Source organism: Pteropus medius, unplaced genomic scaffold (genome assembly GCF_902729225.1).
Source record: "Pteropus medius unplaced genomic scaffold, Ma_sr-lr_union100, whole genome shotgun sequence".
Classification (NCBI taxonomy): Eukaryota; Metazoa; Chordata; class Mammalia; order Chiroptera; family Pteropodidae; genus Pteropus; species Pteropus medius.
In genome coordinates, this window is record NW_024344253.1 from 7,966,468 (window position 1) to 7,989,241 (window position 22,774).

At 37.2% G+C, this 22,774-nt stretch overlaps 1 protein-coding gene across 6 annotated transcripts in view; it reads right to left on the bottom strand.

The window, feature by feature from the left end:
* AIG1 (androgen induced 1) overlaps window positions 1-22,774 on the bottom strand; it is a 203,621-nt gene that overhangs the window by 123,257 nt on the left and 57,590 nt on the right. For all 6 annotated transcript variants that reach the window (XR_005654265.1, XM_039869740.1, XM_039869737.1 and 3 more), the window contains exon 3: window positions 5,234-5,335. Coding sequence is in view for 5 of the 6 variants with exons in the window: in XM_039869740.1 (XP_039725674.1) it covers window positions 5,234-5,335 (102 nt within the window). In the remaining variant the exon portion in view is untranslated. The remainder of the gene's footprint in view (window positions 1-5,233; window positions 5,336-22,774) is intronic.

Here is a 22,774-nt window from a genome sequence, read left to right on the forward strand (position 1 = left end):
CTATCACAATGGAAGAAGCTATGATCTGTAAAATTGGATATGAGAAAAGCTGACACACAAGAACAGTATTCGGCGCTTCTGAAACTGCCTCCCTGTGGATGCGACTCTCCTTGTTCCTGGGTCTTTGGGGTCTTATTTGTTTGCTTTGGGAGGTCCACTGGGAGTCTTAGAAAAAGGTTCCCAAGAAATTTCTAACCTCTGTTCTAGTCTCTGATTTTTGAAAATTTCCAGATATCCTCTAGTTACTTGAGAACATATTGAGAAAATTAAGAAAGGTCAGCTTTTTCATATGGAATGTTTACGATGGTCTTCTTTCAACCAACAGCTTATTTTATAAATTATCCACTCTCAAGGTGGCACAAACTCCACGGGTACTGAAATACATAAAAATCTGTGTATCCTAGAACTAGAAACTTTTTATAAGTCGTGTTATCTACCAAAAGAATAATGTCAAATCTGAGTTCCTACAAAAACAATGATCATACAAGCAGTATTTAACGCCTTCAATTCTGGGAAAGACAGATGTACAAAAACTTCAGTCATTACCAAATGTCAAAATAATACTGAACAGAATAAACAGTTGTCTAAATTAAGGGTCTCTTGGGGATCAGTTACATATAACAAGAACTGACAAATCAAGCATGAAGAGAGGCGGGGTTTATTTTTTTTCCCCTCTCCTTACAAATTACATGGGGGAATGAACAACTCCTGCTGTGCTTATAAGAATATCTAGGTCATGTCTGCTTAAAGATCTGTGGTAATAATAATAATATCCTAGTCTTCCATAGTGCTTGGCTTTCTCAAAGCTCTTCATAAACATTAATTAGGTCTTCAATAGGCAGAAACACTGTCTTTGTTGTTTTTTCCTGTTATAGCATCTGTGAGAGTCTGCAATCTTCCTAGAGTTTTAATTATCTATCTATCTATCTATCTATCTATCTATCTATCTATCTATCTATCTATCTATCTATCTATGTATTTATTTATTGCTTTTAATGTATATTTATTCCACTGACAATGCTTTAAAACTATAATCAGCAGGAGAGAAAGTTTCAGGGTTCTATTCTCACAGCCAATGCAAAGGTCAGAATAACAACAGTGTCTTTCCTTGACAGCGTGACCACAGCCTACCGGAGACCACTCTGTTGGCTTGCGGCATTGTTTTCCTACGTACCTTCCTTCCCTTCAAAAATGCCATTTCCATTTTTTAAAATGGCAAGCATTTTTCCCATTCTATACCCACACAGTGCCTAGCAAGGTGCTTTGCATATCATAGCTTTTCTTTTTTTAATTAAATTTATTGGGGTGACACTAGCTAATAAAATTATATGGGTTTCAAATGTACAATTCAATAATATGTCATAGGTATATTACATTGGGTATTCACCACTCACAGTCAAATCTCCTTCAATAAATGTTTGCTAGATGGAATTAAATCAAAGCTCAGCCCCCACACGTTGCTGCCATGCAGAACCCTCCCCACAACTACCCGTGACCATTCTCACTACATTTTAGAAACTGATTCATTTACTGATATCGCCTCTGTTTTTCTTTTGTCTGGTCATCAGTGGACTTAGGATAGCAAGGTGGTAGAAGGATATAAATGTAAACCTGACATTTTTCCAAGTGTCAAAGCAAATGTACAAATATCTTTTTTTATCATCAACAGTCAGTGAACGCCTTATGGGCATCATGTGTTTTTTGAGTTGCTGAAAATACAAAGATAAATAGGGCTTCAAGGATAGACAGTTCCTGAGTTTGGACACTGAACTGACTCCATTTGAATGTACTATATTTATATGTTTATATTTTTAATTGTAATAAGTTAAAATTATTTTTTCTTGGGTGCTATTGTCATGGAGGTTGGTGATAACCTAGTGGTTACACACCAAGGTGTATCATTATTTTAACTCATCTATTTATTCATTTCCTTTTCTTTTCTGCACATAAATTCTATAACTGCTTACTGAGAGTAAAGAGGAAGACAATAGGAAGGAAGTGATAGGATACTTGCCTTTAGTTATAATCATGTCTAACTGCTGGCAACTTTAGTATAAATCAAAATGAAAAATCTGTGAATAGCGATAACCAATAAGAACATTAATTTCACTAGCCAATGTAAAAAAACAAAAAAAAGTGAAAACTGAATTTCAGATCCTGTGAGTTTTCTCTTATGCCTGTTTTCTTGACTAATGTGCTGGGACGTTTGAATGCAGCAAATTCAGGACTGACTTGATGATATCTTCTGAAATGATGCCACGACAGACTTAGTTCTGTGGCTTAGGGCTCTGGATCTCTAGAAATTATGTTGAGACTCTTCAAACAATAAATGTGATTCTACACATAAGAACGAGGTACATTCTCTCTAGGCATTCTTGTAGTTATAAAAATTTAAATGAACAAACAGGCCTAGAGGGCCACAAACCATTTGCAGAAATATTTAAAAGTTACAAATTAAGCTAGTAAAGTATTGTATAAAATATGATCTATCTTCCTATCTAGTTACATGTATTTTCATAAAATAAAATAGAAAAATATGATTGGATGAGTAATAAAATAAAAAACATACTGACTTATAAATTACAAATATAAAATATTTAATACAATAATATAAATATTCAAAATTTTTTTCTTGCCCTCACTCCAGCAAATTCACTAAATATGATGGAAATTGTCAACAAAATTTGAACTCTACTGATAGTGTTTCTCTAAATCTAATATCAACTAAATATAATAATCGAAGTATACGCAATATAAATGTTTTCATCAAAATATGGACATTAAAGCAAATTTAAAAATTTTTAATTGAATTATTTTATATTTTTAAAATTAAATGTTCGAAATTATCTATTAAAATTAAAAGTAAATACAAATGATAATTAATTATTAAACCTTTAAATAAAATTTAAACAAAGCTAAAAATGTTTTTTAATATCTTGATATTTCATAATTCTTCTTACACATTTTTATAAAAATTATTCATGACTACAGCATTTAAATGTTCATATTTTAATTGCCAATCTAAAGAGTCAGTATCATGTTGTAGTTAAAGTTTCATATATACACATTTGGAGTAATGTAAGTTACTTAATATTGCAAAATATTCCTCAGCCACTGTATGCGACTTCTTAGTAACTCTAAAATCATGAACTGGAACATGAAGAAAAGCAAAAAAATAGTCATTCATCTCTACTAAGAGACAACATTCACTGTGGAAGAATCTACTGAACTCATATTATCTGAAAGACTTTGACATGTTAATTAATCTTCTTCCAATCCTATGTATTTGTGTCATTCAAATCCTCCTTGCATTTCTAAGTAATGGTTGCAGCCAAGAGTGAGAATTTTAACCCACCAAAGTGAATCAAGAGAAAATGATAAGAGTCAAAATGAAGTTCTAATGGCTGCAATATGCTCAATAAACCGTTCATTCAAAACATTAAATAACACTAGAATTTGCAAAGGCTGTGATTCCTTCTCTGGCCTGAGTAATATTGTGTAGATAAGGGATGTAGACAACAGCCCAAAGAGTCAAGGACTGTACTAGAGAACAGTATGCAATGCACCAGCTAAGGCCCTGCTAGTATCAGAAACTTTCTGAGCCTAAGTTTCTTCACCTCTAAAAGGTATGATGATACTTTCTCATTCATAGTACCACTGTGAAAATTAAATGACATAACCACTACAGAATGCCTGGCATGCAGTAGGTTTTTAAAAATAATAGTTATTAGTACTGACTAGCAAGGAATTATGGAAACCGACAATACTGAATTCATCAATCTAATAAGTATGCATTGATCCTACTATAAGCCAGGCAACTGGGCAGAGTGCGTGGGATTTGGAGGCTGCTGTTTTTCACTAGAAGGGTGACATTTTTGTGGGGGATACAGACATGGATAACAGACATATGAAAATGCTCTGCAAACACAAACAACAGAAGAGCTAACTTGGTTTGGGAGAGTGAGAAAAGACTTCTTAGAGATGATGTTAATAAGTCACCAGGATGAGCAGTAGTTTCTCAGAAAAGAATGGGAAGGGCATTCGGGGCAGAGGATTGCAAAGACATGGAATCATGAAAGGGCTTTCACATTGAAGAAAAGGGAAAAGTTGGATTGGGGCAGAGTAACCAGGTGAGGTCCCTTAAGTGGTTAAAGTGAACTGATAAGACTAAGCCGATTTGTTGAAAACTAGACCAGAGGTGCCATGTTAATCCTTCAACACTGTGCTCTAATTGGACTCAAAGGAACTTTCAGTTCTCTGCGATGTGCCACTTTTGATAAACTAGCTTAAAAAGGATTGATCAAAGCTCTTCAGTATAGTAATGCTTGTTAGTACGCATCACTTTTCTTAAAATATACCAAAATTGGGGGCAGAAGGGAAACTATTATTTTGAACCTAAGACACATGATTTCTAGCTCTTTGTTCCCCTATAATTTCTGTGATAGGTTGACCTTTTCACCATGGGTACCCAGTGACAGTCTTAAAAATTGCTGTAACCAAAAAATACAGGCTTCTCAGTTCTTACCAAAACTGCTCAATTCCAGAAGCAGAAAGGGAAGAGAACATACTCTACAGAAATATCTCTTCGAACCTTGGAAAGTGATGTGCAAATCATCCAAAGCATTTGATTTTAAATTGTGAAGGTAACATCATGGCTAAAGCTTCATGAAGAATTAGACTGAGAAGAAGGAAAAGACCTAGCAGCTGCAGGCAAAGACCCCTGGACGGGCAGACTGGGACAAGGCAGACAGCCACTGCTGACACCGCCCATGCCTGCAGCAGGTCTCCCAGGGCACAGAACAGCATTGCTGATCCTTTGGGGGAAACTGTCCAAGTATAATACGCAGTTACTTCTGACACAATCTCACTGATGTGAGTGGAAGAGGGGCAGGTGTCAATAGTCCCCCAGATAGGAATCGATCCTCAGGCTCCAATAGGGGACAAACCTTTTAATGGCACAGAAACCAAATTCTATGCAGACACCTATGTCTTATCTAACACCACTGATGCCTTTTATAAACTTTGGATTCATCTAGTACATAGTTTTAATAGTGACTCAGTTTCATGGGAAGATGTTTTTTATTTATATTTGATTTTCTTCTCTAGTTATGACTGCATTATAATCTTCCAATATTTCTCAGCTAGATAGAGTCTACGGAAAGCTTAGTTAGAAAATAGCTCTTTAACAGATTTTTTTAAAATAAAAGGAAATCATTTGTTTCAGTCCACTCACCATTCCGTGATTCAGCCACCCTGGGATAAAGTTATCAAGCAACTTCGGGTAAATCATCTCTCTGTCATAGGCATAAATTATCCAGAACACCGCTACGACGAACTGGAAGGGAAAAGAAATCCTTTATTTCAAAGTCACCAACTATCCACAACATTCGATTTATTAATTATCTATTGTTCAAATAACCCAACAGAACTTGTAATCTATAATGAGAGACAAATCAGTTAACCAGCTATGGACCAGAAAGATGGTTCTAACTTCATGCCATTTAGTGGTAGCGACCGGGGCTGTCCGCTTTTGGGATTTCTCCATTGTGTTCTCTGAGGTGTTCTGTTTGTGAGGGAGAGAAAAATGGTCTGTCTCTTGTCTGAAACGGCTCCCTTCCAGGGCTAATCATGTTCGTCTGATTCCTCTCAAGAGGGTTTAAAAGTTCACTGGTGGTTTTTGGATCCCATTCCCCACTGTACAGAGTTAGCACACATTCAAGAATCTGTAGTGGATGTCCCTTTTCCTTGAACCCATCATGTGTTTTAAATTAATCTTCGCATTCTCAAGTTTCTATTTCACCACTAACAACACTGAAATCACTGCTATAAAATGTCCCAAAGTCACATTGCGAGCAAATGTATTAATTTATATAGCCTATGTGGGGGCTTTGGCTGCACTGAGAAGTGGGATGTTTGGAGGGCAAAAGAAGATTCCTAATTCTCTGGGAATAATCTGTAAATTCATCTGGGTTCCAGAGGCTGATTTTAACCCATCAGCAGCATAATCATCAAAAGAGTAGAGTACTCAATTTATTATCAGCTTTCTTCAAACTAATGATGAGAGAATAAGTTCAAATACAATAAAGAAATGAATGGTCCAAGGTCATAACCTTCATCATAGAATTTAAAAGAAAAAGAAAATGCTTTTGTCAATAAATGTAGCATGGAAAAAGGAATCACCACAGAGGAAGGGATCAAAGTCTCTGAAGAGTTACGTCTCAAATAATAAATACTACAGAATGATAATGCAGCACGAATATTCAACAGAAACAATTTTAATCGCATTTCTTATAAGTCAACCACGTCCCCACATTTTATTAATAAAAATAGTAAATATTTTAATATCACTTTTTAGAAAACCCATGGTGGTTTATAGCTCAAGGCTCGTATTCAGATGGGTTCCAAAGTTCTAGTCCAAGTATGTCAGTTATGGTATGGGTAATCTCGGTCCCTCAAAAAAAATTCACCCTTAAAACTTAAGATGTTATGGCCTTTTATTCTTTCATAAAACACACTGAATGATAATGGCAATAGCCAACTCTAGATTATATACATAGTTTTAAAAACAGATTGGGGACCCAGTTATTTATCCTGTTTTTGGGTCAACCATTTTCACTTAGTTGATAAATGCACAAGATTAAAAAAACCTATTATTAGCTTAAGGTTAACTGTCAATCAAATCTTTCTGAATACAATGTATTTTGAATTATACATAATATTAGTTTATTTATTCCACTACAGACTTTAAATGTAGAGACTATCGGTGTTACCTGTCCTCAGACCTGGTCCCCATGCTTTACAGTCTTGCTGCTCCAAGTGGAGTCCCATGGAGCAATAGCACCTGAGAACCTGCTAGATTTGCAGAATACCACCTCCCATCTTGATATGCTCCGATCCTGAATTCTGATAAGACCTGAGGTCATTCATATGCACATGAAAGTTTGAGATGTCCTATTTCAGTAGGCCTTACTCCAGCCACCTTGAGTCTCTTTTCTACCCACGGACTGAGGCGATCCCAGAGCCAAGTGACTTGTCTACCCAGGGCTGTGGCCCTTCTCTTCTGAACTACATCCCAGGGAACCATGATCTGGAATTCTCTGTCCAAATAGACACAAGTATGACTCAGGACCTGTGTGGGTTTCCTTCCTGGGTCTGATTCCAGAGGGTTGACTGTGCAATCAGTGTGTGTACACCTGAATTAAGAGATGGGTAAGAGGCATCTGTCTCCACAGGGAGAGAAAGAAGTGTTACATTTGGTCTGGTGTCCACACACAGGAATGAGCCATTTACTCCTGAATACAGCCATAGGTGGACCTTTACTTTTGCCACATAATCTAACCTTATCATGAGAATGACATCCCATCATATTCACAGGTTTCTCTCACCCTCAAGGGGAGGGAATTATACAGGCCTGCACAGCGAGGGTGGAGAGGTGAAATCTTGGGGCCATCTTAGAATTATGCTTACTACATGCTCCCTCTCTATTCTTTTCCAAAATTGTGTTGGCTATTTGAAGTCCTCTACATTTCCATTTAAATTTTAGAACCTCAGCTAGTTAATTTCTATAAAAGTATCCTGCTAAAATTCTGATTATAAGTGTATTGAATCGATGCATTCAATATGGGGGAAAAAGACATCTTAACAAGATTAATGAAGTCTACCTCATTAACATAATTTATGTCTCCATCTATTTATTCTTCAATTTCTCAATGTTTGTAGTTTGCAGTGTATAGATCTTGCATGTATTTTGTTAAATCACTACATTTCATTTTTATGCTACTGTAGACAGTATTAAATATTTTTTACATTCTTTCTTGCTAGTATATAAAAATGCAAATGATTTTTGTATAATGATATTGTATCCTGCATCTCTGCTAAATTCACTTAGTGGTTTGGGTAGTTATTTTATAAATTAAAATATAAATATTTTAGATATTGATATGTGATATGCAGATAAAGACAATCTTCTTCCTTCACAATTTGTATGCCATTTACTTTTTTTTTTTTTTCCTTTTCTTATAGCACAACCTAGGACATTCAGCTCAATGTTGATCAGAAGTGATTAAGAGTGAGCATTCTTGCCTTTTTCCCTAAGGGAAAGTGTCCAGTCAGTCTTTCAACATTTAAGTTTGATCTTTCTTAACTGCAGGTTTTTCTTACATGCCTTTTATCAAGTTGAGAAAAATTTCTCCTATTCTCAATTTTATTTTGTTAATATGATGAATTATATTGACTGATTTTTAATGTTAAACCAATCTTTAATTCTTGGTCATTATGTATTTTTATATATTGCCAGATTCAACTTGCTGACATTTCATTAGGATTTTTTTCCATCTTTATTCATGAGGTATATCAGCCTGTAGTTAGTTTTATTTTCTCATAATGTCTTTTCCTAATTTGGTAACAGGACAACGCTGGCCTCAAAAGATAAATTGGGAAGGTGTTCCCTCTTCTATTTTTTGAAGGACTTTGTGCAATACGGATATCATTTCTTCCTTACCTATTTGATATACTTCTTCAGTGGAGTATAGTTTGGACTTTAAGTTTTCTTGTGAGAAAACTTAAAGTTTTCTGGACTTTAAGTTTTCTTGTGAGATTTAATTATGAATTCAAATTCTTTAATAAATATAGAATTTCCAAGTTTTCTATTTGTTCTTGAGTTAGTTTTAGTCATTTTTGCCTTTTGTGGAATTTCTGCATTCCATATAAGTTTTTAAATTTATGAAGCTGTTCCTAATATTCCACGATGGAAATCAGCAAATGCTACAGATCAAGTACCCTCTGGCGAGCTGACTGGTAATCATTTACCGGCACACCACTGATGAGAGCTACTTTCTGTTGACCGAGAATGATCTTTCAGTCCCGGCCATATGTAAAGCACAGTGGATCGATACTTAATAGTATAATTTGGTCAATCCTTTGACCTCCCTATAATTTGTTGAGGGAATTATATGGGTTATTAAAAGTGAAGTGACTTTCAAGAAAGTATAAGTCACCTTTCTTAAGGTAACACTAGAAGGTCAAGAGGCACAGCTAAGTGAGTAATCAGCCTTCTAAATAATTCTTGATATATAAACACAGTACAGATGGTAGCTTCTTGGCTTCCTGCACTGATATCCTCTTGATAGTATGGTCATCAGCAAACCCAAAATAAGTTTGAGCTCTACTACCAGGGCACGGATATGAAACAAAAATAGGTTCTCTTGGACAGGATAAGTGATACTGAAACATTCCATTGTGATGAAGAAGCTCCTTCTGTGACCAGGACCAATGACCATCTATTCCTCAGCACACACCTGCTGCTGCTTCTCAGCTGCCAGGACCAGAATACTGTACATGAACTGAGAGTGGAAGGGGCACTGTCACTTCTCAGTCCTTCAAGCTGCCCAGTCAAAATACCTGTGTCACGGCAAGTCATTGAGGCCTCATTTGAACTCCTGGGATTATCGGAAATGAATGCAAAAGAAAACTGAATTCACACTTTCTCTTTCTGCAAAGAGTCTCTCAGACTGAGTCCAATGAAGCTGAAACTAATCAGCTTTAGTCTACGTCAAGAAGAAGCTTTACTGATCAGTGGGAAATTCTTTGGAATTTAGTAAAATATTAGAATGAAAAGGATGTTGCAGAGAACAGTGCCACAAAGGAGGCTAAAGAGAAAAGGCATTTACCTATAGAATGGTTTATAAAGGCCATTTAGCATGATCTCAGACACCTACTATTGAAAGAAGGGAGAAAGGAGAAAGGGAGAGAAAGAAGAAATAAATGAATACATCTTTAAAGTCTATAGTTTCAATGAGACATGATCCTATGAAATTGCTTTCCCTTTTAAAACTCATCTATTGGTACTCAGACTTGACCAAATACTGATTGGAAACATTTTAATTCTGGTTTGGGGCTCTATGACTTTGCTTGCAGATTTCTTAGTCATGATTTGCTGTCCCATCAATTCTTTCCATGGTCACACTGTTGCTGAGAGATAAGATTTCCAGTTGTGATTTCTCTTTCCGAACACACGAAGCATGAGAGAAAGTTGTGTGTTCTGGATACTGGCAAGCTTTGTCTTAGATGGCCCCATGCGCTGAGTGAACGTCTCATTTCGACGTGGCCCTTGTCTTCCCACTTCCTAGGCTAGGAGATCCTGAGTCTATCAGTGCCCTCCTCCCAGCTGACTTCCCTCAGCCATACTCTCAAATTCAGAAATGTGTAGCAAAGCCTAGGGCCTCTGAAATGTTATAGTATCTTTTGTTCCAGAGTACAATTAGTTTCTAGTCCTCAATCCCAGAAGTGTAACATAGAATTCCTCTACTTGTAATTATGAGGCTGTGAGTAACATCATATTTTTTTATGCTATGCATTCTGCTCAAATGACCTTAACACCAGAACTCCATTTAGAGGTTTTCTAAAGCACATGTTGATGTTATACCTTTTCTTATGGCTTCCAAATATCATTTTTTGGGTAAAATATAGAATTTACTCATATTTATCTACATTTCGATCCTTAACTGGCTCTTCAGACTGAGCGAATTATGTGAGAATAAAAACCTAACTTCTATAAGTACTGGTACGATTTGGTACCTGCCTTTCTCTCCAGCCTCCACTCACACCATATTCTCTGTTGCTCCTTAAGTTCCAACTGGCAATTTGATTGTTCCTAAAACCCATTAAGCTCTTCTCTGCCTCAGAGACAAAGCATTTTCTACTCTCTATGCCATGAATGCTCTTCCCCCATTTTCACATGGACAGATTCTCTGTTCCTTCAGGTCTAGCTTAAACATCACCTCTTCATGGAAGCCTCGCCAATGACTCCACTGCTCCATTATTTTCTATAGTAGACCCTGATTTTGTTGTTGTTATTGTTGTTGTTCAATTGTTCATTGCCTGACTCTTCTATGAAAAAGTGAAGTCTCTGAGAATAAGAACTTGTCTGTCTTGTTCATTGCTATTTCCCTACTGCCGGGCATATTACATGTTTATGACACAAATTTGCTTAATGAATGAATAAAGGTGTATCGCTTCTTCTTGTATCTGTCGGACTCCACCTCTCCCATAGGAGCAAGTACCCATTCATGCCTTCAATTTTCTTCCTATGGACCTAAATTTGTTTTTCATCTTCCCCCTACTTTTTTATCCTCCTGTCAGTGAGAAAGATATGCCCTTCCTTCCAAGGTTATTCTTCTAGCCTATCCTTTCTCAGATCTTCTGTGAGTCAGCTCTTCCTTCACCTGTTTAAGTCTTCTACATCCTAAAATAATCCTTCTCTGAACTTCTAGATCAAGATGGAAGCCGAAAGGCTCTCTTTTCTGAAATTGACCACGAATAAGGAGAATGAGAAACAGAAATGAAACCAATGGAAGTAGGAAACACCCATAATCTAAACATCGCTCTCTTAAAATGGCTGCCAAGGGTTAGGAAAACTGAACCAGGACAGGAGAAGACTCTGATGTAAGAACCAAGATCCGAGGGCTCCCTGATTGGGCAAGAACAGAGAGATCGCTACAGGTGGCACACTCTAAAGGACACTAAATGACCCTTGCTGGGAACAAGAGGTCTGAGATGCATACGAGCACTGGGAAATGTTCTGATCCCTGCTTAGCTTCGGATGTCAAAAGTCATAATGTTAAATGTGAAAATGAGCCAGCATGTCAACTCTTCGAGAAGCAGGATGAAGGTTATGTTAAGGTAAACAAGGAAAAGTCCGTGGTAACCAGCTTAAATGCTCAGCCTCCAACTTACCTGGCAAAGGCCAAGCTTCCTGTCACCATACAAAAGGGCTGTGATCAAAATGAGTTAATGTTGCTCAGAAAGACGTCATTCTCCAGGGGAGGGTGGTGACCAAAAACATTTGGAAATCCAAACTGCCCTTAGCTGGTCTCCAGTTCTAGCCTTTCACAAATAGCTGGCTCAGGAAGGACAGATGAATTTAAGGATGAGTACCCAGTACCCATAAGAAAAGAAATAGCATGCAATGTATGCATAGATACCACACACACACCAAAAGAGAGATATAAAGTGGAATATAACCAAAAAAATAAAATAAAATAAAAGGCAGCTGAACAATACAAACTAGAAGAATTATGCCAAGATAAGTATAATTTTATGATCAAATAATTCTCCATTAAAGAATAGAGGTCAAAGAAGAAAAACTGAGACTTAAGGAACAGAAGATAAACTGAGAAAGAGAAGAGGGTAAAAGTGAATGGACAGAACTTAAAAATAAATAAGATATAAAAAAATAAAACCACATAAAACAGAAAGTCACATGATAGGCAGCGAAAAAGGAAAACTGCCTTTGGCAAAGACAGTTGGGGTTTAGCTTTCCACAGGACTGTGGACTAGATACAGGGAAAAGGTTTCCTGCTGCGAAACATTTGAATATACTTTCAAATGTATTGCTGAGCACACGAGCAAGGAAGGGAAATCGCTAACAACAAAACAAACAACAACAACAAAAACAACATACAGATAAAAAAAGAACAGGGAAAAAATCCAGAACAGTAGAAAGCACAGAAACTGGAGCTGCCTGGGAGGCAAGTGCCAATTCCAGGATCAGAGTGCCCTGTGCGTGTGGGCAAGGACGTGCGAGTTGGTGCAGCGGGCGCTGAATCTGAGGGGGCTGGCCCACGGAGAGGCCATACCGTGAGTGAAATGGTAGGCTAGAGAAAGCACCTTTCATCAGGTTAAATACATTGCTTTCTATTCCTAATTGCTAAGAGTTTTTAATCAAAAAGGTCTGATTTCATTAAATTTTATTCTGCACTGAGATCATTTTTCCTCCTTTATCTTTGCGTTCGTAAAAGCTTAAGTTGTGGTAATTCAGCAGGGTCTGCGAAGTCAGTAGATAAATTTTATACTTATATCAAATAACTGTAGTAGATACTGTGGTGCTTCTCCCAGATCTCCTCTTCAGGGCCCCGAGTATCCCTCACTCAATTGCTGGGAGTATTGGTTGCTGGCTACTGTCAGCTGCATCCCTCACTGGGAATTGCCCTCAGCTATTGGAAACTGTCTTGCCCAAGGTCATGCCCCGCCCCAGGGGCAGTCCAAATACAATGACTGACTAATGCAAAGATACAAAGATCCAACCCATTTGCTTCAACCTAGGGCAACTCGAAAGGGTCAACCCAGCTCAGAGTTCCCAGGCTGCCTCAGTTACAGCTGCAATGTCGGTCGTCTACCCAGAGCTGTCTGCTTCACTTTCTACACGGTGTATCTCCCAAGGGCTCCCTCCTCCATCTCAGAGCCCGTCACAGGGCACCACATCTAAGACAATGCCATTCGTGTATAAGCATAACACACATTTTTAAACATGTAAACATTTCTAGCAAATAATCACCCTGAAAAAATGTATAAAAAGCAAAAATTCTTTGCAACCTAACCCTGCAGAGGCCGTCATTGTCAAAAGAACAAGTATATCCTTCAAGATCTTTTTCTATGCATGAAAAATGCATCCCGTACATTATTTTACAAAATTAGATCATATTATGACTAGTCTTTTGTAACTGTTTAGTTTAAAAATATTTTAACGCTATAATTCATTTTTCTTAAGTCCTTCATAGTACCCTACTATATAATTATGCACCACAGTTTACTAAATACTCACTAATGAATATATACAATCACTCCAGTTATTGCAAATTCCAATAATGTTGCAATTGACCTGTTATGCATATGTTTTTATGCACTAGTATAAGTATCTCAAAGGAACAAATCCTAGAAGTGAAGTTCCTGGATCTGAGGTCACCAGTGACTTCTGAGCCGACTTTCACAAAGGCTCCTCGTCATTTCCTGTTCTGAGAGCCCACTGCCTTCACCCCAGATGCAGGCCATACTGTCCCTATCCTTGACTACCGCAGTCACCTTTTGGCTAAACCCGCTGGCTTCAGTTTCTTTTAATTCTATCTGTGCTTTATCTTGGCCTCACAGTTATCTTATTAAAACTTTTAAGAAGTTCCCAGTTTAAAACATCCAGTGGCCCCCCTCCCTTGTTTGCAGAATAAAATCCAAAGTTCCTTTGGTGATCTGGTCCCAGATTTTCTTCCCAGTCCCTTTCCAGCTTCTTCCAGGAACCCAATCCCCAGACTACATGTAGTTTCCCAAACTCACCACACACTTCCAAGCATTTATTCCTTTGCACTTTTTATAACTGTAGCTTGAAATTCGTTACAATTTTTTTTTCAAATCCAAGCTCTACCAAGTGTTATTTTTGTTGTGCGGTCATTCCCTCCTCCCTTCAATTTCTTGTCAGAAGTAATTACTTTTTCCCTGACCCATCGCAGCACTCTGCTTATAGCGCTAGCCCATTTAACTCTGACTCTTGCATGTCTTTTAACTTGCTGGCCCCTCTCAGCTGCTGGAAGTCTCCTATCAGCACGGCCCCCTCACATGTTGCTCTCTCTGCCTGGAAAGCCTCCCGCCGCCCCTCCCAGTTCATCCTTATCGTATAGACGGGGTCAAAAATGTCATAACCTCTAAGAAGCCTCCTCTGAGCTGCCCCAGACTCAGCCCCTTTTCCTTGCATGTGCTGTCAGAGCATATTATGTTTTTCCTTCATGATACTGGGAATAATTATGATTAAATAATTGGCAGTGTAATTACTAGTTTCTCTTCCCAGTGGAATGCAAACTCCATGAGAGCAAGAACCAGTCTATCTCTTCATAGTTGCATCGTCATATCGCTCTTGGTGCTTTATATTTTTATTTAACTCTATTTTGAAATAATCAAAGACTCACAAGAAGTTGAAAAATAATACAGAAAGTTCCTGTGTATCTTTCACCCAGCTTGCCCCAGCAGTAACATCTTATACAAGCGTGGTACATTTTTGAGAACCAGAAAATCGACATTGGTACAATACTCTTAACTACCGACCTATTCGGGTTTCACCAGTTTTTACATGCACTCATTTTTTGGGAGGTATACCGAACTATGAAATTTTACCATATGTATACATTTGTATAACCACTGCCATGATCAGGATTTAGAAAATTTCCATCATCACAAAGAAACTCCCTATGAGTCCCTAGAGTCACACCCTCCCCTCAATCTTACCTCTGGTAACCAGAGATCTGTTCTCCATCGCTATACTCTGTCATTTTGAGAATATTATAGAAATGTGATATTTCCCAGTGCTTTATGAAGACTGAATTACATCTCTACTATGTATGGACCAGTGGCTTCACCAGCAAGATCTTATTTAAGAATCACGACTACTTTGAGGTAGGTATTATTTTTCTAGTTTTATAGATGAAGAAACTTAGAGAATTTTAGTAACTTTTCCAGAGTTAAAAAGTTAATAAGTGGCCAATCAGGATGTGAGGACAGACAGTGGGACACTAGAGCCAACAATTTTAACCTCTTTAAAAATATTTTGTACATAGTAGGTAGTACATACTTTTAAAGGAATTGATACTTGAATGAATGAAAAATTAAATGTCAAAGACTATTTCATTTCTTGGTCCTCTAGAAAGGCCTGCATATAGCAGGAATTCAATGAATGCATAGTGAGTAAAATGTTAGGTTAACCATTCCAGAAAAACCAAAAGGAAAAGAAAGATGATCATGTATGGAGAAAAAGCACCAAGCTGGTCCTCTGAAAAAGTCAGGAGAATCACTCTTGTCTCTGTTAGTAATAAATGTATTAGTGGACTCTCAAGCATCTCAACAAGGATTATTTTACCAGGTGCATCTTCCCTCTGGCAAATTCATATCCATAAGATAGAGAAGAAATACTGACTTAGAATATTTGCTGGTTTTAACTGGTACTTGGGTCTTGTACGCCTTGGAGCCATGCTCTCTTCCTTACTCAAATTGTACTTAATAGGCTCCTATCTTATTCTCATGTCATTTTGGGAACGAAAGTGTTTCCTGAGAATACCAGCTTGTTGGGGATTTTTTCTTATATTTTCAGTGTTTCTTTTTGCAAAATACAAGAAAAAATACATACACCCATACATATATGTCTATATGTTCATGTGTGTGTGTGTATCCCCTTCTTAGATGTGTGTGATATCATACCATTAACCTTGATTTTCTTGTTTCATAACATATCAAGGAAACATAAAGCCTCTTTTAAAATAAATCACTATGTGACAAAAAAGTAGAGAGACTGCAGATGTGAGAATCTGCATAAACAGAGAGTGAGAATCCCAGGAGGTTGGCAAGCACAGAGGCCAGGTTTCCTGCAGAGGTATCCATCAAACCACAGTGACCCTGATGCTCTGTGGGATTCAGGACATAGGAGATAGAGACTGTCTGAGGAGGGGAGCCACACAGAGGCCCCTGCATAAAGCTAGCACCCCAGAGGGTTACACCTTCAGTGTAAAGGTAAATGAGAAATGATACTCAGTAGAGAAGACAGTGAGAAAACATCCTGCTGGAATCTTAGCTCTGCATTGAGAAGAAAGAGAAAGAAAAATTACCCTGAGAATGCATAACCATAAGATAGTCATCAAACCATAAGATTAGCATCATGTAGGTTTTTGTCTGAAAGCACTACAGGCTTTCAGAAAGACGTAGTGATCTGATATTGTGTTGTTTTAAGCACAAGTTGTGAATATGAAAACTGGCCACCATTTAGGCCAAAGAGCAAGTTTCAAAAAGATTTCAGAGCATCGGTATCTAACTGATTATGGTATCTGAACAAAATGCAATTAAGTTTGAAATCAATAATAGATAAAAGTACCTATATATTTGGAAATCTAAAAACATACTTTAAAAACCTATGGATTGAACACAAAATCATAATGGACTCTAAAAAATATCTTAAAATAAACAATAATAAAAAGTTTTGGTGCACTTCTTATGAGATGTAGTTAAAGTGTTAATTGAGAGAAACTCATAGGCTTTTATACTTCCATTAGAAAATAAGAAAAAGTAACAATTAATGAATGTGGTCTACATCTTTAGATGATAACAAAGAATAGCCAAATAATAAATGATATAGAAAACAAGCATACAGGACAGGATCAAAAAAGCCAAAGTTTAACTTTTGTAAATATAAATTCTGGCAAGGTTGATGAAGAAACAAAGAGAGAAAACACAAATAAGTAATATCGGGAAAGAAAAGGGGACATTACTATAGGTATCATAAGAATAAAATTATCAAAAATATTTTGAGCAAGTTTGTCATTAATTTGAAAATTTGATGAAATAAAATTCTCAATTCAGAAAATACTACTTATTAAAACTGACTCAAGAGGAAAAAGAAAAAAACAACCTTGTAATTGTGAAAATCAAACCAGAAGTTAAAAATCTTCCCATAAAGAGTATGACAGACACAAATGGATCACTAGTGTTTCCTAGCAATCATTCAAAGAGAAAATTCCAAACCTTCACACAACTTTCCCAGAGTATAAAAAGAAGGGAATATGCCATGCCCCCCACCAATGTTATATGGACAATATAACAATGAAACAATGGAAAAAACAGCAACAACAAACAAACAAGAAAGGAAAATCTCACAAAAATATCATTCACAAACATATCTAAAAATCTTAAGCAAAACCTTAAAATAAATTTATTAATGTTTATAAAACGTATTATATCATGATCAAGTTGGTTTTAGGATGCAAGGTTGGTTCGATATTAGAAAATTATTCTGTAACTCACCACATGAACAGAATAAAGAAGAAAAACAATATGATCACCTAAACAGGTGCAGAAAAAAATCTAACAATCATTCACAATAACAATTCTTAGGAAAAAAATAAAATAAGAAAGAATAAAAGCCCGCTATTAGGGGAACTTTTAGGGAACCGGGCATCCTGAGCCATGGTCAGATTCTCATGAACTGAGGCGATCAACATATCCTGGTACACCTGTATTTCGCTGCAGCCCACGGTTTAGGAAGTCTTTTCTGGAGAATCTCTTGCACATGTGGAGCAGGAGACATGTGCAAGAATTTTCAGAGCAGCATTGCCCAGAGAAGCCAAAATACTGGAAACAAGCCCAATATCCATCAATCATAACATAAATAAACAGGGTTTCCTGGCAAAAATAGTAAAGGCAGGTAAGATCTTTTGAGAAATAATTTTTTTTTTCTCTTCAGTATAAATTTTCACCCTCAAGTTCAGTAAGTCCATTACGGAATTATTGACTCTCACCTGAAAATAAAAAAGATAACCACCACCTCCAAAATTTCCAGCTGAGCTGGAAATTGTTGGTGTGGAGAAGGTTGTAACACAGCAGACCCATTCCTAATTTATGATGTAGACTCTATCTAGACATTTATTATTTTCTCCCGAAGTCTTTTACCAAGGCATCCCCTGCTGCCTTCCTGAATCATAAGAATTCTGTCTAGGATGTTGGGTAGTATGACTATACATACTCTTGGAATTTCAAGAACTTGAATCCTCTAACCTTTTGAATGATTGTTTGCAGTGGAGAAGCATAATACTTCACCAGTAGATGCCATCATCTAACATGGTATTCTCTGTGATGTGAGGCCAGTTTTAGGGCAGATGGAAGGAAAATGACATCCTTTGACTGCTTGTCATGTGCTACACGTTGATCTATATATTCTCCGTATTTCAGTCTTTCATTGCTTTTCAAAATAACCTGGGTTAAGTTAGGTTCTGTTGAGTCCATTCTTCATTTTGGTAAAACCAGGATTTCTGAGAGCTTAGAAAATTAAGTAGTAGATCCATTAGGAAGTGGTGGATCCAAAATTAGAACCCAGGTCTACTTTTCTCGGTGGCCTGTGCTCTTTTGACTATATCTGGTTGCTTTCTGCCTCACACAGGTGAGATTACCCCATAGGGTGGGTCATCTTACTATTCTAAAAACTAACTCTCCTTTTATGGGTTCAAAGTTAGATCCATTTTAAATTGAATTACACTCCAAAATAAACTGAGCAAGGCTTCCTTAACTCTCTGTCTGGTGACAACAAATAAAATAATTACACATAACCATTAACCTCACACAAGACTATTTTTATTATATTAATTAGCATTGATAGAAGTTTTTTTTTCAGAAAACAATTTGGACTTTTGTCATCATAAAAACCACTGACTAATTAAACTCTTGCTGCCTTTGTTTCTTCTTTTTTAATAAAACGGAACTATAGTCTAGCTATTAGGTAAGATTACATTAAAATGAATATCCACAGGGCAGCTATCAATACATTAGGAGAGATATCCAGCTAACTGCAACCTGAATTTAAAGTTACCATCTGAGAATAAAATGAAGACAAATCTAATTTAATCTAATCTAATCGAATACAATTTAATTAAGTAATTAGAGCGTTCTCTGTAGAAGCCTCCTATGTTAGGTGGCTCTGTGTCAATGACTGCCTATATCCAGTGCCTGACCAGAGAGCCCTACTATTAACAGTGGAACTTGAGCTTGAGCCGATGGATCATAGCCTGCCTAAGAAGGACATGCCAACAGGAGAAAAGTGATAATCACTGGCTTATGGGCATAAAAGAGCAGGAATGTCTCCAGCTCTGTACAGAGAACAGTGTCCTCTGGCCCCCAGGTTGTACTCTGGTTAGCCCAGCAAGTCAATCTCTATGGTGTAAAAGTAAGCGTCAGACTATAGTAATTTGATGACCTAACACTAGTATCATCCAATCACTGCCTTGATTTCAAGTTCACCAAGAAATCTTCTGACTATCCTTTGTCTTCTTCAGAGTTGTTCTGCCTCTAGGGAGAGCTTATGCAGACTCCAGTCTTTTTGTCATTATAAATTCCTTAAGTAGCTTTCTGAGCTAAACTTTAGTTAGCATGAGTTCATTTGCTAAGAGACAAAGCTGTGTCTGGGTCTTGGTCCTGGGCTATAAGGGTACTTGAATACTGTCCTAGAACACTGAGACACCCATAAATGGCCAACTCACTGCTTCTGAATTTCTACAGACATAGGAGAGGAAAGAGGCTAAGGTTTTCTGTTTTGTTTAGGTTATGTGCATAAACAAGCTACGAAAATATGTAGCAATATCTGTTCAAAGTTTACAATGGGAAAAGAGCTTTTGGAGAGGTTGACGTATTTGTTTTTAGTATCATATCAACTATATATAAATCGTTCTTTTTTCCTTCTATGAACAATTTACTTTTTAAATTTAGAGCATGAACATCTCTAAATGAGAATACATTTACAAATATAATTATGATTTCTTTCCCAAATGTGAGTACTGTGTGAAGGCTTTTCTAATGCCTTTCCATGGGCTTTTTTTTAATTATAAAAGTAATAAATGTACATTGTGAAAATTTGTGTGACTTTTGTTTTTGCCTTTTAAATTATTCTATGATGACCTATGCTATCTAAATAAAGTGGAAAGTGTCAGTATGAAAATGGTCATCTTTGGAACCAAAGGGGCTCAAAGATGCATCTATGCAGCCTGAGCCTCAGCAGTCTGTCTGCCTGAGGGCATTCATTTCAGGATTTTTTTTTTTTTTCCTGGCATTTGATCTACCTGAATTCCTTGTCATCCACTTAGGTTTGTATAACCCTAAGTTAGTGTTTAGCTTCAAACCCCCTTTAGAATTGCTAACCAATATGAATTGTGTGTGTGCATGTGGTTGAAGAACTCTTCTTGTTAATTAAGAGACAGGAGATTATACTAAATGAATTAGTTTGAAGATCAGCAGTTCAGGAAGGTGCCAAGATTGGGGAGACACAACTGTTTTGATACTGATTTGCGAAAAAAGCAAGGCGACCCAAAGAAAATCTGCTTTGTGTAGATGATTTTTTTCCACTAGAGCTTTCTTTCTTTCTCCTCCCCTATTATCCTTTTTGCTTGAGACTCTTCAAGCATAAAGCACCCATCAAACACTACTGACCACGTCCAACATGGCAGGCATCATTCCCTAGGTAGGACAGAGGCAAAGCAAGAACCGCTGTGATGGCTGGGGCGGTGGCGGCTTCCTCACCCCTAGGGCCCCAGCCCTCTTGTTGGCATCACAGCCTGTAGGGCCCTGTGAGCTTCCTTCTGTCTACACTCTCTTGTTTACATAAGATCCCCTTCTAGGTAAGTGAAATTATGCAATACGGTTTAATGTGGTGACTGGCACACTGCACTCAAAAAATATTAACTGCATTTGCTAGAATTGAAGGTTTCTTCACATTTTCCCAGCTTGCTTTACTTTCATATGCGTAAGAAAGTTCTTCTGCTTATCCTGCAACATAATATAGAAGACACTTATCCAAATAGGCAAGATTATTTACAGACTGGACCACTTGGATTTGACTTAAATGACCTCAAATCCTTGTTGGAAATAGGAGAGGTGGTAAATTATAAATTTAGAAAGAGAAGAAGATTGGACTTAAAACTCTCTTGATACGGCTGAATAAAATGGCTTTTAGGAAGGAATTCTTAGTAAAATATTTCACTGGGTAGGCACAGTTCATTTGTTAGGATATTCATGTAGAGTGTATTGAATCATTTCTTGCCAAAAATATTCTTTCACAATTTTGTAGCTATGAGCTATACTCAGAAACCCAGATACGATTTACAGATAATCTTGGATACATCTAGTAACCATTTTTTTTAAATGTAGCTAATTCTACTGATAAAATCTTATTTTCACATATTAAAAATAAGCATATTAGGTAGCTTAAATCTGTATTAAATCGCTGAAATAAAAAGACAGGCAGGAAATATTTTCTTTTCTTGACAAAATTTGTACTTTGAAAACTGGCCTGTAAAACTGTATAAAACCATTGGTTGTAGAGTGTAAAATAACATATCAAAGAGAAATAATAATAAGCACAAACGAAGTGTCTTTTGTTAAACAGCTTCAAAGAAAAAGGTAAACAGTGAATTTTGATCCAGATTCCGCATAACTCCCTTTCTTATTTTGATGCATTTTCCTAAACTAGGAATTGTGGTCATCTCAGACTTTATGTACATTGCTGAAAATGTCTCAGGCAAATGATGAAAAGCGAAGTTAGGTTTGGTTTGTCAAAAAGTTTAGAGCACTTGCTAAGAGCAAGCACTCCATTAGTTAGTGTTTGGCTTCTAGTCCTGGGTATATTATTTACTAGCCATGGACCTCAGGCAAGTGACCTGTGAAATGGGAACAACATCTGAAAAATGTGAAATGAAAGTATTTTCTGTAAAGTAGGAATGACGGAAATTCGAACCTGTTGGGGCAATTAGGATTAAACAGAGTAAAGCTGTGAGCAGTTTCTGGCCCACAGTAGCATGTAGCAGAAGTTAGCTCTCATTATTAGCTTTTTCAGCCTCTTGGGTTGTTTGTGGGTTTTGCCCCACTACGGGAAGGGAGATGGTGAGAAGTCTCAGAGAATGTAAATGGAACTGCTCATCCATAGGTTAGAACCCAAAAGAAAAGCAACCGCAAATGCCTCTGGGTATGAGGTGTCTTCTTTAGAACGCTAAGGTAATGCTGGGGGAAGGGAGGTACAAGTAGTATTTCTGAATGTTCAGACTGTTATTGTATCAATGAATCTAGGGGCTGTTTTCCTTTGCTGACTCGGTGCTCATTTTGACAGGAATTCCCTGGGCACGTGCGCGCTCCCTTTATTCTCTGGGCGTGGGAGCCTGAGGCTTCTTTTCTGTCTAGTAATTTGTGCTTGCATGAAAGTGTTCATTCTAATTTTGTACGTGATTTTGAAGGTGAAAATAGAAAAAAGGAAGGGCCCTTCTAAGATTAAGGGGTGAGGTGATAAAGACAGGTGCAGAAAACGGTCCACATCTTTCCACTAGGCACACCACTAATTTATGCTTAAGATTCTTTCTTGTTCCACATCCTTCCCCAGCCTCCACTTGTCGACCAATGAACAAAGTGGTAGAGAACCCAGAGAAGCATAAAAGCAGACTGA